The following is a 15,270-nucleotide window of genomic DNA, read 5'->3' as shown; positions in this document are numbered from 1 at the left end:
ACACCATCACCTTGATAAATTGCTCCTATCTCTACCTTCATTAACTTGTACAGTTTTGGATTAGTTGTTATTTTGGTTAGAGCCTTCCTTATACCTATCATGTTATTCCAGCCATTTGGTTTGTCTCTAGCACCACCTCGTTCGTTGTAATTATCTTTCTGCCTTAATTAAACAGATCATAGGTCATCCCTTCACTTGCCATTCAGCTGTTGACACCTCACACACCATTTGACACTTTTGGTCACCTGTCGAGACTTGTTATTCAATCCATCAACATTCCACTCACACCATTTGTATTATTTTTGGCATTCTTAATTACCTAGAATTATCTTACAATGATCTCTCCGCCTATAAATTCTATGCCTGTGCACTTCCCTCCACTTCACTTAACGAAGCAACAGTGCTCCGAAAGCTTGTGATTTCAAATAAACCTGTTGGACTGTAACCTGGTATCGTGTGACTTCTGACTCTGTCCACCCCAGTCCAACAACGGCACACCCACTTCATTAAAACTTCAACACAGAGAAGTAAAAGCTCACACAAAATAATAGAAGAATTCTAACTTTTTAATAACACAGGCTGTGAACAGTCCAATGGATTACAGCAGATTCATACGAACTCAAATTATATACATTCAAAAAAAAGCAGTCTCAAAAACACCTTGAAGTAAAAGTCTAAGGGAGTTGAGCAAAGACTACTGGTTTGCTGCTTCACAGGCATCAATCCAATCACTGTAAACATCCACTGGCTCCGACAGATCTGAGTTAACAGCAGTTAAAGAAACAACACCAGCAATGAAATTAACAGTAGTCATCTAAAATCACCAAAATTAACACTGAACTGCAAAGGCAGTGCCCTTGGGGGGGGGGGCGGGGGAAGAGGAATTTAGGGACATCAAATTGTGTGCACTCTCCCATAGCTCCTTAACAATGGTACCCAAAAGTACAGAATTCTGTTCACTAACCTTTTCACCCAGCGCCCCTTGCAAGAGCTAATCTCACCAAGTTTACCACCCAGGGAGAACTAATCTCACCATTATCCCAACAGCAAAACCAGCTTGTGCCCCTATTAGGAAAAATGACTAAAAGTCTGGTCAAATAGGGAGGTTTTAAGCAGTGTATTAAAGAAAGAAAGAAAGAAAGAAAGAGAGGAAGAGAGTTGGAGATATTTAAAGGAGAACATGCCAGGCATTAGACCTTTGGCAGATTAAGGCTCAGCTCCCAATGGTGGAGCATTTAAAATCAGAGGTGCTCAAGAGAGATCAACACTGAAGAACAGCAGATATCTCAGACGACTGTAGTGCAAACGGAGATTACAGGAGGTAGACGAGTGAGACTAAAGAAACAGTTCTCAAGGGGCTGCTTCACCAATTTTATCCAATTCACTCAACACAGATTGATTAACAAGACTCACTGTCACTTGTCAACAGACCTTTGATGATTTTAAGTTCACAAAAAGTTAAAAGTGAGAGGCAAGCCAAGAACAAGGTAGAATAGTCTAATCTGGAGCAATTGGAGATGTGAATAAGTGTGTAAACCACAAGAATGTTAAGGCAGGAGCACAGGTAGATGAATTTACAATCTAAAAATATACGTTGTTATGGCATAGATGAATGGTTGGAAGCTGATCAAGTTTAAATACAGCAGAGACTGTGAAAAATCTGGTTCAGCTTTAGGCAGCTTTTGAGGAGATAGATGAAGTTGGCAGCTTGAGAACACTGGATTTAATCTTACCAACGTTCAGCTGAAGAAATTTCTGCTCATTCTGCTCATTTAAGAGATGGTGGAGGGAACAGACAAAGCAGCAGTGAACTTGAGCTTGAAATGTGTGTCACTAGTATGTATGTTTTCAGAGGATGTTGCCAGAGATTGCATGGAGATGAGAAATAAGGAGGCCAAGAAGAGATTCTTGGAGGGCATCAGAGGTAACAGTACAGGAAGAAGCTGCTGTGGATAATTGTAGATGTAAATTAAATCAGACAGGTGCAGCGCCACCCAAAAAGAAAATCTCAATAATCTCCATCCTGTAACATCAATGGCTTCCACGACTAATCGCTTACATCTGTCAGCTCATCAACCTAATACTTTTCTTCAGTAAATCTGTTCACAGTGTGAAGATCAAGTAATCACCAATGTAGGTCAATGAGCACAGGAATTGTAATGAGTGAGCAAGACTGGCTAAAGATGAGGATACAGACACCATCTTTGTGGATGAGCTGAAATTGACAATAGTAGAGGAAAACAGCCTGACCAGAAGAGCACTGCAAAGTGGGTCTGAATCAGAATCAAGGTTGAAAAACGCGATGCTGGAAAAACACAGTAGGCCAGGCAGCATCCCGAGGAGCAGGAGAATCGACGTTTCGGGCATAAGCTGCCTGGCCATCTGTGTTTTCCAGCATCACATTTTTCAACTCTGGTCTCCAGCGTCTGCAGTCCTCACTTTCTCCTACTGGATCAGAATCAACTCTGCTTGTTTTGCCACTTTACTGATGTAATGCCTAGCTCATATCAAGATCTGGATATGCCATATTTCTTTCCAATTAAACTTGGACTGAAGCCATTATTTTTTGACTCACCATGGACTCCAAACCCTCTCTGGCCATTGACTTCAATCACAGTCTTATCATTTTATCAAAACCAAAACAAAACTTCTGATCACAAATATTCTGCATCACAAAAATACTTGTATCGCCATAACAGCATCCACTTACTTCCACCTTCTGTAGAAATCACATCCATGTTTTTGTTGCTTCTAGATTATTCTCCACAAACTTCAGCTCACCAAGTATTTGTTGGTGTCTGTATCCTATCCTCTTTGTAATAAGCCTATGTTAGACACTAGTCCTCTCAATGCCTTTAATTTTAAACTGCATTTAAATCCCTTCATGGCCACATTCCACCCTATCTCAAACCTCTTCAGTGGGTACACTTCCCATGCCCAATCCAACAAGCAGATGTCTCCACTGTTCAACCAAAGAATGTCACACTCCTCCAACACTCACTTTGAGCATCTCCGCTCTCCTTTGCCCCAATTTCTGCTAACACTGGCTTCAGCTATCTAGGGGGGGGGGGGGGGGGGCCCAGGTTCTACAGTTTTGTCTTGAATTCTTGAGGGCATCCATATAAACAATCTCTGACTAAACTTTTGGCCACACCTGCTGAAGTCTGATCATTTCACTCCTTGAGATCTTATTTCTACTAAATTGGATGTTGTATGCTTGACACAAGAATGGAGAAACATGGCCATGAGGGGGTATGGACGAGGAGAAGGTCAGACCGAAGATCCATGGATCTGAACTGTCCCAGAATCTCTCCAACCATGTTCTTTTGCTTTTAAATGAAGGATACATGTTATTGGAGTTTGGAATTCTTCTAAACACACAGTGCAGGATATGATTCCTGTATTCCGTGCGCGATCCCTGAAAAATGGGAGTGGGGAGAAAAACATTAGAAATTAAATTTGAACATGATACTCCACACAACACTCTCAGAACGAGAAAGCCCCTTTCCATTAGTTCTCCCAACCCTGATTTGTTCAGCCCCAGCCAAATGCAAAACCTATGAAATTTAAAAGGATCACAGAGGCATTACCTGCAGATTGCCAAGAACAGAATTCAGGAAGCACAGTTCCATGCACACAGACCTCTCTGGTCAAGAAACTGGCAAACGTTCATCAGTGAATTTGTTCATTTATTTATTTCTTGGATGGTGCATGAAATTAGATATTGACTGGTGTTTAAACTCCAACAGTATATGCTGTTTTTTTTAAAGTACTCTTTAATAAAAGCAGTAAAGACTCAATCACTATAAGCAGTATTTACAGGAAAGGCCATAAGCTAGAAGATCAAATAAACCTGAAACACAGCTTCAGAAGGTGCACCTTGAAAGGAAACCTACAATAAAGAGAGTTTACAGCACAACTTGGCATAACAGCCCCAAAACTTACATAGCACAGTAACTGACAGAATGCAACTTCCTAATCTGATTACATATCCACAATTTAAATAGGGAAATGAGGCCTTGCGCGATATTGAATCTTTTAACCCAGTATGTGGAAGGCAAAGCATCATGCTGTCGGAGGTAATACATTAGCATGGATTGAAGATTGGGCAATTGAGAGAGGACGAGAACACCAGCAAGACAAGAGCAATCAAGACACGGGGGAAGGGTAAGCGAGACACGGGAGAGAGACAGACAGACACACGGGGAGAGGACGAGCGAGACATGGGGACAGAGCTCAAGAGAGAAACACAGCGAGAGACCAAGAGAGAGTGAGAGTCACACAAGTCACACAGAGAGAGTCAGACAGACACAAAGAGAGAGAGAGACGGACAGAGAGAGACGGACAGAGAGAGACGGACAGAGACAGAGAGCGCGCGACAGAGAGAGAGAGAGCGCGCGACAGAGAGAGAGAGAGAGAGCGCGCGACAGAGAGAGAGAGAGAGAGCGCGCGACAGAGAGAGAGAGAGCGCGCGACAGAGAGAGAGAGAGAGCGCGCGACAGAGAGAGAGAGAGAGCGCGCGACAGAGAGAGAGAGAGAGCGCGCGACAGAGAGAGAGAGAGCGCGCGACAGAGAGAGCACGCGACAGAGAGAGAGCGCGCGCGACAGAGAGAGAGAGAGAGCGCGCGACAGAGAGAGAGAGAGAGAGCGCGCGACAGAGAGAGAGAGAGCGCGCGACAGAGAGAGAGAGAGAGAGAGCGCGCGACAGAGAGAGAGAGAGCGCGCGACAGAGAGAGAGAGCGCGCGCGACAGAGAGAGAGAGAGCGCGCGACAGAGAGAGAGAGAGCGCGCGACAGAGAGAGAGAGAGCGCGCGACAGAGAGAGAGAGAGCGCGCGACAGAGAGAGAGAGAGCGCGCGACAGAGAGAGAGAGAGCGCGCGACAGAGAGAGAGAGAGCGCGCGACAGAGAGAGAGAGCGCGCGACAGAGAGAGAACGCGACAGAGAGAGAACGCGACAGAGAGAGAGAGCGCGCGCGACAGAGAGAGAGAGAGCGCGCGACAGAGAGAGAGAGCGCGCGACAGAGAGAGAGAGCGCGCGCGACAGAGAGAGAGAGAGAGCGCGCGACAGAGAGAGAGAGAGAGAGCGCGCGACAGAGAGAGAGAGAGAGCGCGCGACAGAGAGAGAGAGAGCGCGCGACAGAGAGAGAGGGAGAGCGCGCGACAGAGAGAGAGGGAGAGCGCGCGACAGAGAGAGAGAGAGAGAGAGAATGCGCGACAGAGAGAGAGAGAGAGAGCGCGCGACAGAGAGAGAGAGAGAGAGAATGCGCGACAGAGAGAGAGAGAGAGAGAGAATGCGCGACAGAGAGAGAGAGAGAGCGCGCGACAGAGAGAGCGCGACAGAGAGAGAGAGAGCGCGCGACAGAGAGAGAGAGAGCGCGCGACAGAGAGAGAACGCGACAGAGAGAGAGAGCGCGCGCGACAGAGAGAGAGAGAGCGCGCGACAGAGAGAGAGAGAGCGCGCGACAGAGAGAGAGAGAGCGCGCGACAGAGAGAGAACGCGACAGAGAGAGAGAGCGCGCGCGACAGAGAGAGAACGCGACAGAGAGAGAGAGCGCGCGCGACAGAGAGAGAGAGAGCGCGCGACAGAGAGAGAGAGAGCGCGCGACAGAGAGAGAGAGAGCGCGCGACAGAGAGAGAGAGAGCGCGCGACAGAGAGAGAGAGAGCGCGCGACAGAGAGAGAGAGAGCGCGCGACAGAGAGAGAACGCGACAGAGAGAGAACGCGACAGAGAGAGAGAGCGCGCGCGACAGAGAGAGAGAGAGCGCGCGACAGAGAGAGAGAGCGCGCGCGACAGAGAGAGAGAGAGAGCGCGCGACAGAGAGAGAGAGAGAGAGCGCGCGACAGAGAGAGAGAGAGAGCGCGCGACAGAGAGAGAGAGAGCGCGCGACAGAGAGAGAGAGAGCGCGCGACAGAGAGAGAGGGAGAGCGCGCGACAGAGAGAGAGGGAGAGCGCGCGACAGAGAGAGAGAGAGAGAGAATGCGCGACAGAGAGAGAGAGAGAGAGCGCGCGACAGAGAGAGAGAGAGAGAGAATGCGCGACAGAGAGAGAGAGAGAGAGAATGCGCGACAGAGAGAGAGAGAGAGCGCGCGACAGAGAGAGCGCGACAGAGAGAGAGCGCGCGACAGAGAGAGAGAGAGCGCGCGACAGAGAGAGAGAGAGCGCGCGACAGAGAGAGAGAGAGCGCGCGACAGAGAGAGAGAGAGCGCGCGACAGAGAGAGAGAGAGCGCGCGACAGAGAGAGAGAGAGCGCGCGACAGAGAGAGAGAGAGCGCGCGACAGAGAGAGAGAGCGCGCGACAGAGAGAGAGAGAGCGCGCGCGACAGAGAGAGAGAGAGCGCGCGCGACAGAGAGAGGGAGAGCGCGCGACAGAGAGAGGGAGAGCGCGCGACAGAGAGAGGGAGAGCGCGCGACAGAGAGAGGGAGAGGGCGCGACAGAGAGAGGGAGAGGGCGCGCGACAGAGAGAGAGAGGGGGGCGCGCGACAGAGAGAGAGAGGGGGCGCGCGACAGAGAGAGAGAGGGGGCGCGCGACAGAGAGAGGGGGCGCCCGACAGAGAGAGGGGGCGCCCGACAGAGAGAGGGGGCGCCCGACAGAGAGAGGGGGGCGCCCGACAGAGAGAGGGGGCGCCCGACAGAGAGAGGGGGGCGCCCGACAGAGAGAGGGGGCGCCCGACAGAGAGAGGGGGCGCCCGACAGAGAGTGGGGGGGCCCGACAGAGAGAGGGGGCGCCCGACAGAGAGAGGGGGCGCCCGACAGAGAGAGGGGGCGCCCGACAGAGAGAGGGGGCGCCCGACAGAGGAGAGGGGGCGCGCGACAGAGAGAGGGGGCGCGCGACAGAGAGAGGGGGCGCGCGACAGAGAGAGGGGGCGCGCGACAGAGAGAGGGGGCGCCCGACAGAGAGAAGGGGCGCCCGACAGAGAGAGGGGGCGCCCGACAGAGAGAAGGGGCGCCCGACAGAGAGAAGGGGCGCCCGACAGAGAGAGGGGGCGCCCGACAGAGAGAGGGGGCGCCCGACAGAGAGAGGGGGCGCCCGACAGAGAGAGGGGGCGCCCGACAGAGAGAGGGGGCGCCCGACAGAGAGAGAGAGAGAGAGGGAGAGCGCGCGACAGAGACAGAGAGAGAGAGAGGGAGAGCGCGCGACAGAGAGAGAGAGAGAGAGCGCGCGACAGAGAGAGAGAGAGAGAGAGAGCGCGCGACAGAGAGAGAGAGAGAGCGCGCGACAGAGAGAGAGGGGGCACGCGACAGAGAGAGAGGGGGCGCGCGACAGAGAGAGAGGGGGCGCGCGACAGAGAGAGAGGGGGGCGCGCGACAGAGAGAGAGGGGGGCGCGCGACAGAGAGAGAGGGGGCGCGCGACAGAGAGAGAGAGAGAGGGAGAACGTGCGACAGAGAGAGAGAGAGAGAGAGAGAGCGCGCGACAGAGAGAGAGAGAGAGCGCGCGACAGAGAGAGAGAGAGAGCGCGCGACAGAGAGAGAGAGAGCGCGCGCGACAGAGAGAGAGAGCGCGCGCGACAGAGAGAGAGAGAGCGCGCGCGACAGAGAGAGAGAGCGCGCGCGACAGAGAGAGAGAGAGAGAGAGAGAGAGAGAGCGCACGACAGAGAGAGAGAGAGAGAGATAGAGAGCGCACGACAGAGAGAGAGAGAGAGAGAGAGACAGCGCGACAGAGAGAGAGAGAGAGAGAGAGAGAGAGAGAACGCGACAGAGAGAGAGTGAGAGAGAGAGAGAGCGCGCGCGACAGAGAGAGGGGGCGCGCGACAGAGAGAGGGGACGCGCGACAGAGAGAGGGGGCGCGCGACAGAGAGAGGGGGCGCGCGACAGAGAGAGGGGGCGCGCGACAGAGAGAGGGGGGCGCGCGACAGAGAGAGGGGGCGCGCGACAGAGAGAGGGGGCGCGCGACAGAGAGAGGGGGCGCGCGACAGAGAGAGGAGGCGCGCGACAGAGAGAGGGGGCGCCCGACAGAGAGAGGGGGGCGCGCGACAGAGAGAGGGGGCGCGCGACAGAGAGAGGGGGCGCGCGACAGAGAGAGGGGGGCGCGCGACAGAGAGAGGGGGCGCGCGACAGAGAGAGGGGGGCGCGCGACAGAGAGAGGGGGCGCGCGACAGAGAGAGGGGGGCGCGCGACAGAGAGAGGGGGCGCGCGACAGAGAGAGGGGGGCGCGCGACAGAGAGAGGGGGCGCGCGACAGAGAGAGGGGGCGCGCGACAGAGAGAGGGGGCGCGCGACAGAGAGAGGGGGCGCGCGACAGAGAGAGGGGGCGCGCGACAGAGAGAGGGGGCGCGCGACAGAGAGAGGGGGCGCGCGACAGAGAGAGGGGGCGCGCGACAGAGAGAGGGGGCGCGCGACAGAGAGAGGGGGGCGCGCGACAGAGAGAGGGGGCGCGCGACAGAGAGAGGGGGGCGCGCGACAGAGAGAGGGGGCGCGCGACAGAGAGAGGGGGCGCGCGACAGAGAGAGGGGGCGCGCGACAGAGAGAGGGGGCGCGCGACAGAGAGAGGGGGCGCGCGACAGAGAGAGGGGGCGCGCGACAGAGAGAGGGGAGAGCGCGCGACAGAGAGAGAGGGAGAGCGCGCGACAGAGAGAGAGGGAGAGCGCGCGACAGAGAGAGAGGGAGAGCGCGCGACAGCGAGAGAGGGAGAGCGCGCGACAGCGAGAGAGGGAGAGCGCGCGACAGCGAGAGAGGGAGAGCGCGCGACAGCGAGAGAGGGAGAGCGCGCGACAGCGAGAGAGGGAGAGCGCGCGACAGCGAGAGAGGGAGAGCGCGCGACAGCGAGAGAGGGAGAGCGCGCGACAGCGAGAGAGGGAGAGCGCGCGACAGCGAGAGAGGGAGAGCGCGCGACAGAGAGGGAGGGAGAGCGCGCGACAGAGAGGGAGGGAGAGCGCGCGACAGAGAGGGAGGGAGAGCGCGCGACAGAGAGGGAGGGAGAGCGCGCGACAGAGAGGGAGGGAGAGCGCGCGACAGAGAGGAGAGGGAGAGCGCGCGACAGAGAGAGAGGGAGAGCGCGCGACAGAGAGAGAGGGAGAGCGCGCGACAGAGAGAGAGGGAGAGCGCGCGACAGAGAGAGAGGGAGAGCGCGCGACAGAGAGAGAGGGAGAGCGCGCGACAGAGAGAGAGGGAGAGCGCGCGACAGAGAGAGAGGGAGAGCGCGCGACAGAGAGAGAGGGAGAGCGCGCGACAGAGAGAGAGGGAGAGCGCGCGACAGAGAGAGAGGGAGAGCGCGCGACAGAGAGAGAGGGAGAGCGCGCGACAGAGAGAGAGGGAGAGCGCGCGACAGAGAGAGAGGGAGAGCGCGCGACAGAGAGAGAGGGAGAGCGCGCGACAGAGAGAGAGGGAGAGCGCGCGGACAGAGAGAGAGGGAGAGCGCGCGACAGAGAGAGAGGGAGAGCGCGCGACAGAGAGAGAGGGAGAGCGCGCGACAGAGAGAGAGGGGAGAGCGCGCGACAGAGAGAGAGGGAGAGCGCGCGACAGAGAGAGAGGGAGAGCGCGCGACAGAGAGAGAGGGAGAGCGCGCGACAGAGAGAGAGGGAGAGCGCGCGACAGCGAGAGAGGGAGAGCGCGCGACAGCGAGAGAGGGAGAGCGCGCGACAGCGAGAGAGGGAGAGCGCGCGACAGCGAGAGAGGGAGAGCGCGCGACAGCGAGAGAGGGAGAGCGCGCGACAGCGAGGAGGGAGAGCGCGCGACAGAGAGGGAGGGAGAGCGCGCGACAGAGAGGGAGGGAGAGCGCGCGACAGAGAGAGAGGGAGAGCGCGCGACAGAGAGAGAGGGAGAGCGCGCGACAGAGAGAGAGGGAGAGCGCGCGACAGAGAGAGAGGGAGAGCGCGCGACAGAGAGAGAGGGAGAGCGCGCGACAGAGAGAGAGGGAGAGCGCGCGACAGAGAGAGAGGGAGAGCGCGCGACAGAGAGAGAGGGAGAGCGCGCGACAGAGAGAGAGGGAGAGCGCGCGACAGAGAGAGAGGGAGAGCGCGCGACAGAGAGAGAGGGAGAGCGCGCGACAGAGAGAGAGGGAGAGCGCGCGACAGAGAGAGGGAGAGCGCGCGACAGAGAGAGAGGGAGAGCGCGCGACAGAGAGAGAGGGAGAGCGCGCGACAGAGAGAGAGGGAGAGCGCGCGACAGAGAGAGAGGGAGAGCGCGCGACAGAGAGAGAGGGAGAGCGCGCGACAGAGAGAGAGGGAGAGCGCGCGACAGAGAGAGAGGGAGAGCGCGCGACAGAGAGAGAGGGAGAGCGCGCGACAGAGAGAGAGGGAGAGCGCGCGACAGAGAGAGAGGGAGAGCGCGCGACAGAGAGAGAGGGAGAGCGCGCGACAGAGAGAGAGGGAGAGCGCGCGACAGAGAGAGAGGGAGAGCGCGCGACAGAGAGAGAGGGAGAGCGCGCGACAGAGAGAGAGGGAGAGCGCGCGACAGAGAGAGAGGGAGAGCGCGCGACAGAGAGAGAGGGGAGAGCGCGCGACAGAGAGAGAGGGGAGGCGCGCGACAGAGAGAGAGGGGGAGCGCGCGACAGAGAGAGAGGGGGAGCGCGCGACAGAGAGAGAGGGGGAGCGCGCGACAGAGAGAGAGGGAGAGCGCGCGACAGAGAGAGAGGGAGAGCGCGCGACAGAGAGAGAGGGAGAGCGCGCGACAGAGAGAGAGGGAGAGCGCGCGACAGAGAGAGAGGGAGAGCGCGCGACAGAGAGAGAGGGAGAGCGCGCGACAGAGAGAGAGGGAGAGCGCGCGACAGAGAGAGAGGGAGAGCGCGCGACAGAGAGAGAGGGAGAGCGCGCGACAGAGAGAGAGGGAGAGCGCGCGACAGAGAGAGAGGGAGAGCGCGCGACAGAGAGAGAGGGAGAGCGCGCGACAGAGAGAGAGGGAGAGCGCGCGACAGAGAGAGAGGGAGAGCGCGCGACAGAGAGAGAGGGAGAGCGCGCGACAGAGAGAGAGGGAGAGCGCGCGACAGAGAGAGAGGGAGAGCGCGCGACAGAGAGAGAGGGAGAGCGCGCGACAGAGAGAGAGGGAGAGCGCGCGACAGAGAGAGAGGGAGAGCGCGCGACAGAGAGAGAGGGAGAGCGCGCGACAGAGAGAGAGGGGAGAGCGCGCGACAGAGAGAGAGGGAGAGCGCGCGACAGAGAGAGAGGGAGAGCGCGCGACAGAGAGAGAGGGAGAGCGCGCGACAGAGAGAGAGGGAGAGCGCGCGACAGAGAGAGAGGGAGAGCGCGGCGACAGAGAGAGAGGGAGAGCGCGCGACAGAGAGAGAGGGAGAGCGCGCGACAGAGAGAGAGGGGAGAGCGCGCGACAGAGAGAGAGGGAGAGCGCGCGACAGAGAGAGAGGGAGAGCGCGCGACAGAGAGAGAGGGAGAGCGCGCGACAGAGAGAGAGGGAGAGCGCGCGACAGAGAGAGAGGGAGAGCGCGCGACAGAGAGAGAGGGAGAGCGCGGCGACAGAGAGAGAGGGAGAGCGCGCGACAGAGAGAGAGGGAGAGCGCGCGACAGAGAGAGAGGGAGAGCGCGCGACAGAGAGAGAGGGAGAGCGCGCGACAGAGAGAGAGGGAGAGCGCGCGACAGAGAGAGAGGGAGAGCGCGCGACAGAGAGAGAGGGAGAGCGCGCGACAGAGAGAGAGGGAGAGCGCGCGACAGAGAGAGAGGGAGAGCGCGCGACAGAGAGAGAGGGAGAGCGCGCGACAGAGAGAGAGGGAGAGCGCGCGACAGAGAGAGAGGGAGAGCGCGCGACAGAGAGAGAGGGAGAGCGCGCGACAGAGAGAGAGGGAGAGCGCGCGACAGAGAGAGAGGGAGAGCGCGCGACAGAGAGAGAGGGAGAGCGCGCGACAGAGAGAGAGGGAGAGCGCGCGCGACAGAGAGAGAGGGAGAGCGCGCGACAGAGAGAGAGGGAGAGCGCGCGACAGAGAGAGAGGGAGAGCGCGCGACAGAGAGAGAGGGAGAGCGCGCGACAGAGAGAGAGGGAGAGCGCGCGACAGAGAGAGAGGGAGAGCGCGCGACAGAGAGAGAGGGAGAGCGCGCGACAGAGAGAGAGGGAGAGCGCGCGACAGAGAGAGAGGGAGAGCGCGCGACAGAGAGAGAGGGAGAGCGCGCGACAGAGAGAGAGGGAGAGCGCGCGACAGAGAGAGAGGGAGAGCGCGCGACAGAGAGAGAGGGAGAGCGCGCGACAGAGAGAGAGGGAGAGCGCGCGACAGAGAGAGAGGGAGAGCGCGCGACAGAGAGAGAGGGAGAGCGCGCGACAGAGAGAGAGGGAGAGCGCGCGACAGAGAGAGAGGGAGAGCGCGCGACAGAGAGAGAGGGAGAGCGCGCGACAGAGAGAGAGGGAGAGCGCGCGACAGAGAGAGAGGGAGAGCGCGCGACAGAGAGAGAGGGAGAGCGCGCGACAGAGAGAGAGGGAGAGCGCGCGACAGAGAGAGAGGGAGAGCGCGCGACAGAGAGAGAGAGAGAGGGAGAGGGCGCGACAGAGAGAGAGAGAGAGAGGGAGAGCGCGCGACAGAGAGAGAGGGAGAGCGCGCGACAGAGAGAGAGAGGGAGAGGGAGAGCGCGCGACAGAGAGAGAGAGAGAGAGGGAGAGCGCGCGACAGAGAGAGAGAGAGAGAGAGGGAGAGCGCGCGACAGAGAGAGAGGGGGGCGCGCGACAGAGAGAGAGGGGGCGCGCGACAGAGAGAGAGGGGGCGCGCGACAGAGAGAGAGGGGGGCGCGCGACAGAGAGAGAGGGGGCGCGCGACAGAGAGAGAGGGGGCGCGCGACAGAGAGAGAGGGGGCGCGCGACAGAGAGAGAGGGGGGCGCGCGACAGAGAGAGAGGGGGGCGCGCGACAGAGAGAGAGGGGGGCGCGCGACAGAGAGAGAGGGGGCGCGCGACAGAGAGAGAGGGGGGGCGCGCGACAGAGAGAGAGGGGGGCGCGCGACAGAGAGAGAGGGGGCGCGCGACAGAGAGAGAGGGGGGCGCGCGACAGAGAGAGAGGGGGCGCGCGACAGAGAGAGAGGGGGCGCGCGACAGAGAGAGAGGGGGCGCGCGACAGAGAGAGAGGGGGCGCGCGACAAGAGAGAGGGGGGGCGCGCGACAGAGAGAGGGGGGGGCGCGCGACAGAGAGAGGGGGGGCGCGCGACAGAGAGAGGGGGGGCGCGCGACAGAGAGAGGGGGGGGCGCGCGACAGAGAGAGGGGGGGCGCGCGACAGAGAGAGGGGGGGCGCGCGACAGAGAGAGGGGGGGCGCGCGACAGAGAGAGGGGGGGGCGCGCGACAGAGAGAGGGGGGGGCGCGCGACAGAGAGAGGGGGGGGCGCGCGACAGAGAGAGGGGGGGCGCGCGACAGAGAGAGGGGGGGCGCGCGACAGAGAGAGGGGGGGGCGCGCGACAGAGAGAGGGGGGGGCGCGCGACAGAGAGAGGGGGGCGCGCGACAGAGAGAGGGGGGGCGCGCGACAGAGAGAGAGGGGGGGCGCGCGACAGAGAGAGAGGGGGCGCGCGACGAGGGAGGGGCGCGCGACAGAGAGAGGGGGCGCGCGACAGAGAGAGAGGGGGGCGCGCGACAGAGAGAGAGGGGGCGCGCGACAGAGAGAGAGGGAGAGCGCGCGACAGAGAGAGAGGGAGAGCGCGCGACAGAGAGAGAGGGAGAGCGCGCGACAGAGAGAGAGAGGGAGAGCGCGCGACAGAGAGAGAGAGAGAGAGGGAGAGCGCGCGACAGAGAGAGAGAGAGAGAGGGAGAGCGCGCGACAGAGAGAGAGAGAGAGAGAGGGAGAGCGCGCGACAGAGAGAGAGAGCGCGACAGAGAGAGAGGGAGAGCGCGCGACAGAGAGAGAGGGAGAGCGGCGGCGACAGAGAGAGAGGGAGAGCGCGCGACAGAGAGAGAGGGAGAGCGCGCGACAGAGAGAGAGGGAGAGCGCGCGACAGAGAGAGAGGGAGAGCGCGCGACAGAGAGAGAGGGAGAGCGCGCGACAGAGAGAGAGGGAGAGCGCGCGACAGAGAGAGAGGGAGAGCGCGCGACAGAGAGAGAGGGAGAGCGCGCGACAGAGAGAGAGGGAGAGCGCGCGACAGAGAGAGAGGGAGAGCGCGCGACAGAGAGAGAGGGAGAGCGCGCGACAGAGAGAGAGGGAGAGCGCGCGACAGAGAGAGAGGGGAGAGCGCGCGACAGAGAGAGAGGGAGAGCGCGCGACAGAGAGAGAGGGAGAGCGCGCGACAGAGAGAGAGGGAGAGCGCGCGACAGAGAGAGAGGGAGAGCGCGCGACAGAGAGAGAGGGAGAGCGCGCGACAGAGAGAGAGGGAGAGCGCGCGACAGAGAGAGAGGGAGAGCGCGCGACAGAGAGAGAGGGAGAGCGCGCGACAGAGAGAGAGGGAGAGCGCGCGACAGAGAGAGAGGGAGAGCGCGCGACAGAGAGAGAGGGAGAGCGCGCGACAGAGAGAGAGGGAGAGCGCGCGACAGAGAGAGAGGGAGAGCGCGCGACAGAGAGAGAGGGAGAGCGCGCGACAGAGAGAGAGGGAGAGCGCGCGACAGAGAGAGAGGGAGAGCGCGCGACAGAGAGAGAGGGAGAGCGCGCGACAGAGAGAGAGGGAGAGCGCGCGACAGAGAGAGAGGGAGAGCGCGCGACAGAGAGAGAGAGAGAGGAGAGCCGCGACAGAGAGAGAGAGAGGGAGAGCGCGCGACAGAGAGAGAGAGAGAGAGGGAGAGCGCGCGACAGAGAGAGAGGGAGAGCGCGCGACAGAGAGAGAGGGAGAGCGCGCGACAGAGAGAGAGAGAGAGAGGGAGAGCGCGCGACAGAGAGAGAGAGAGAGGAGAGCGCGCGACAGAGAGAGAGAGAGAGGGAGAGCGCGCGACAGAGAGAGAGAGGGCGCGCGACAGAGAGAGAGGGGGCGCGCGACAGAGAGAGAGGGGGGCGCGCGACAGAGAGAGAGGGGAGCGCGCGACAGAGAGAGAGGGGGCGCGCGACAGAGAGAGAGGGGCGCGCGACAGAGAGAGAGGGGGCGCGAGAGAGGAGAGAGAGAGGGGCGCGCGACAGAGAGAGAGAGAGGGGGCGCGCGACAGAGAGAGAGGGGGCGCGCGACAGAGAGAGAGGGGGCGCGCGACAGAGAGAGAGGGGGCGCGCGACAGAGAGAGAGGGGGCGCGCGACAGAGAGAGAGGGGGCGCGCGACAGAGAGAGAGGGGGCGCGCGACAGAGAGAGAGGGGGCGCGCGACAGAGAGAGAGGGGGCGCGCGACAGAGAGAGAGGGGGCGCGCGACAGAGAGAGAGGGGGCGCGCGACAGAGAGAGAGGGGGCGCGCGACAGAGAGAGAGGGGGCGCGCGACAGAGAGAGAGGGGAGAGCGCGCGACAGA

General features: G+C 60.4%; 1 protein-coding gene across 1 annotated transcript; it reads right to left on the bottom strand.

The window, feature by feature from the left end:
- Positions 1 to 545: 545 nt before the first annotated feature.
- On the bottom strand, positions 546 to 3,462 carry elof1 (elongation factor 1). Its single transcript, XM_072564528.1, has 2 exons — positions 3,348 to 3,462; positions 546 to 759 (listed from the first exon to the last, which is right to left on the bottom strand). Exons 1-2 carry the CDS (start codon positions 3,445 to 3,447, stop codon positions 695 to 697), a joined length of 165 nt encoding a protein of 54 aa, XP_072420629.1. The 5' UTR covers positions 3,448 to 3,462; the 3' UTR covers positions 546 to 694.
- Positions 3,463 to 15,270: the final 11,808 nt, after the last annotated feature.

Source organism: Chiloscyllium punctatum, chromosome 46 (assembly GCF_047496795.1).
Source record: "Chiloscyllium punctatum isolate Juve2018m chromosome 46, sChiPun1.3, whole genome shotgun sequence".
NCBI classification, from domain to species: Eukaryota; Metazoa; Chordata; class Chondrichthyes; order Orectolobiformes; family Hemiscylliidae; genus Chiloscyllium; species Chiloscyllium punctatum.
This window is presented reverse-complemented; position numbering and strand designations above follow the sequence as displayed.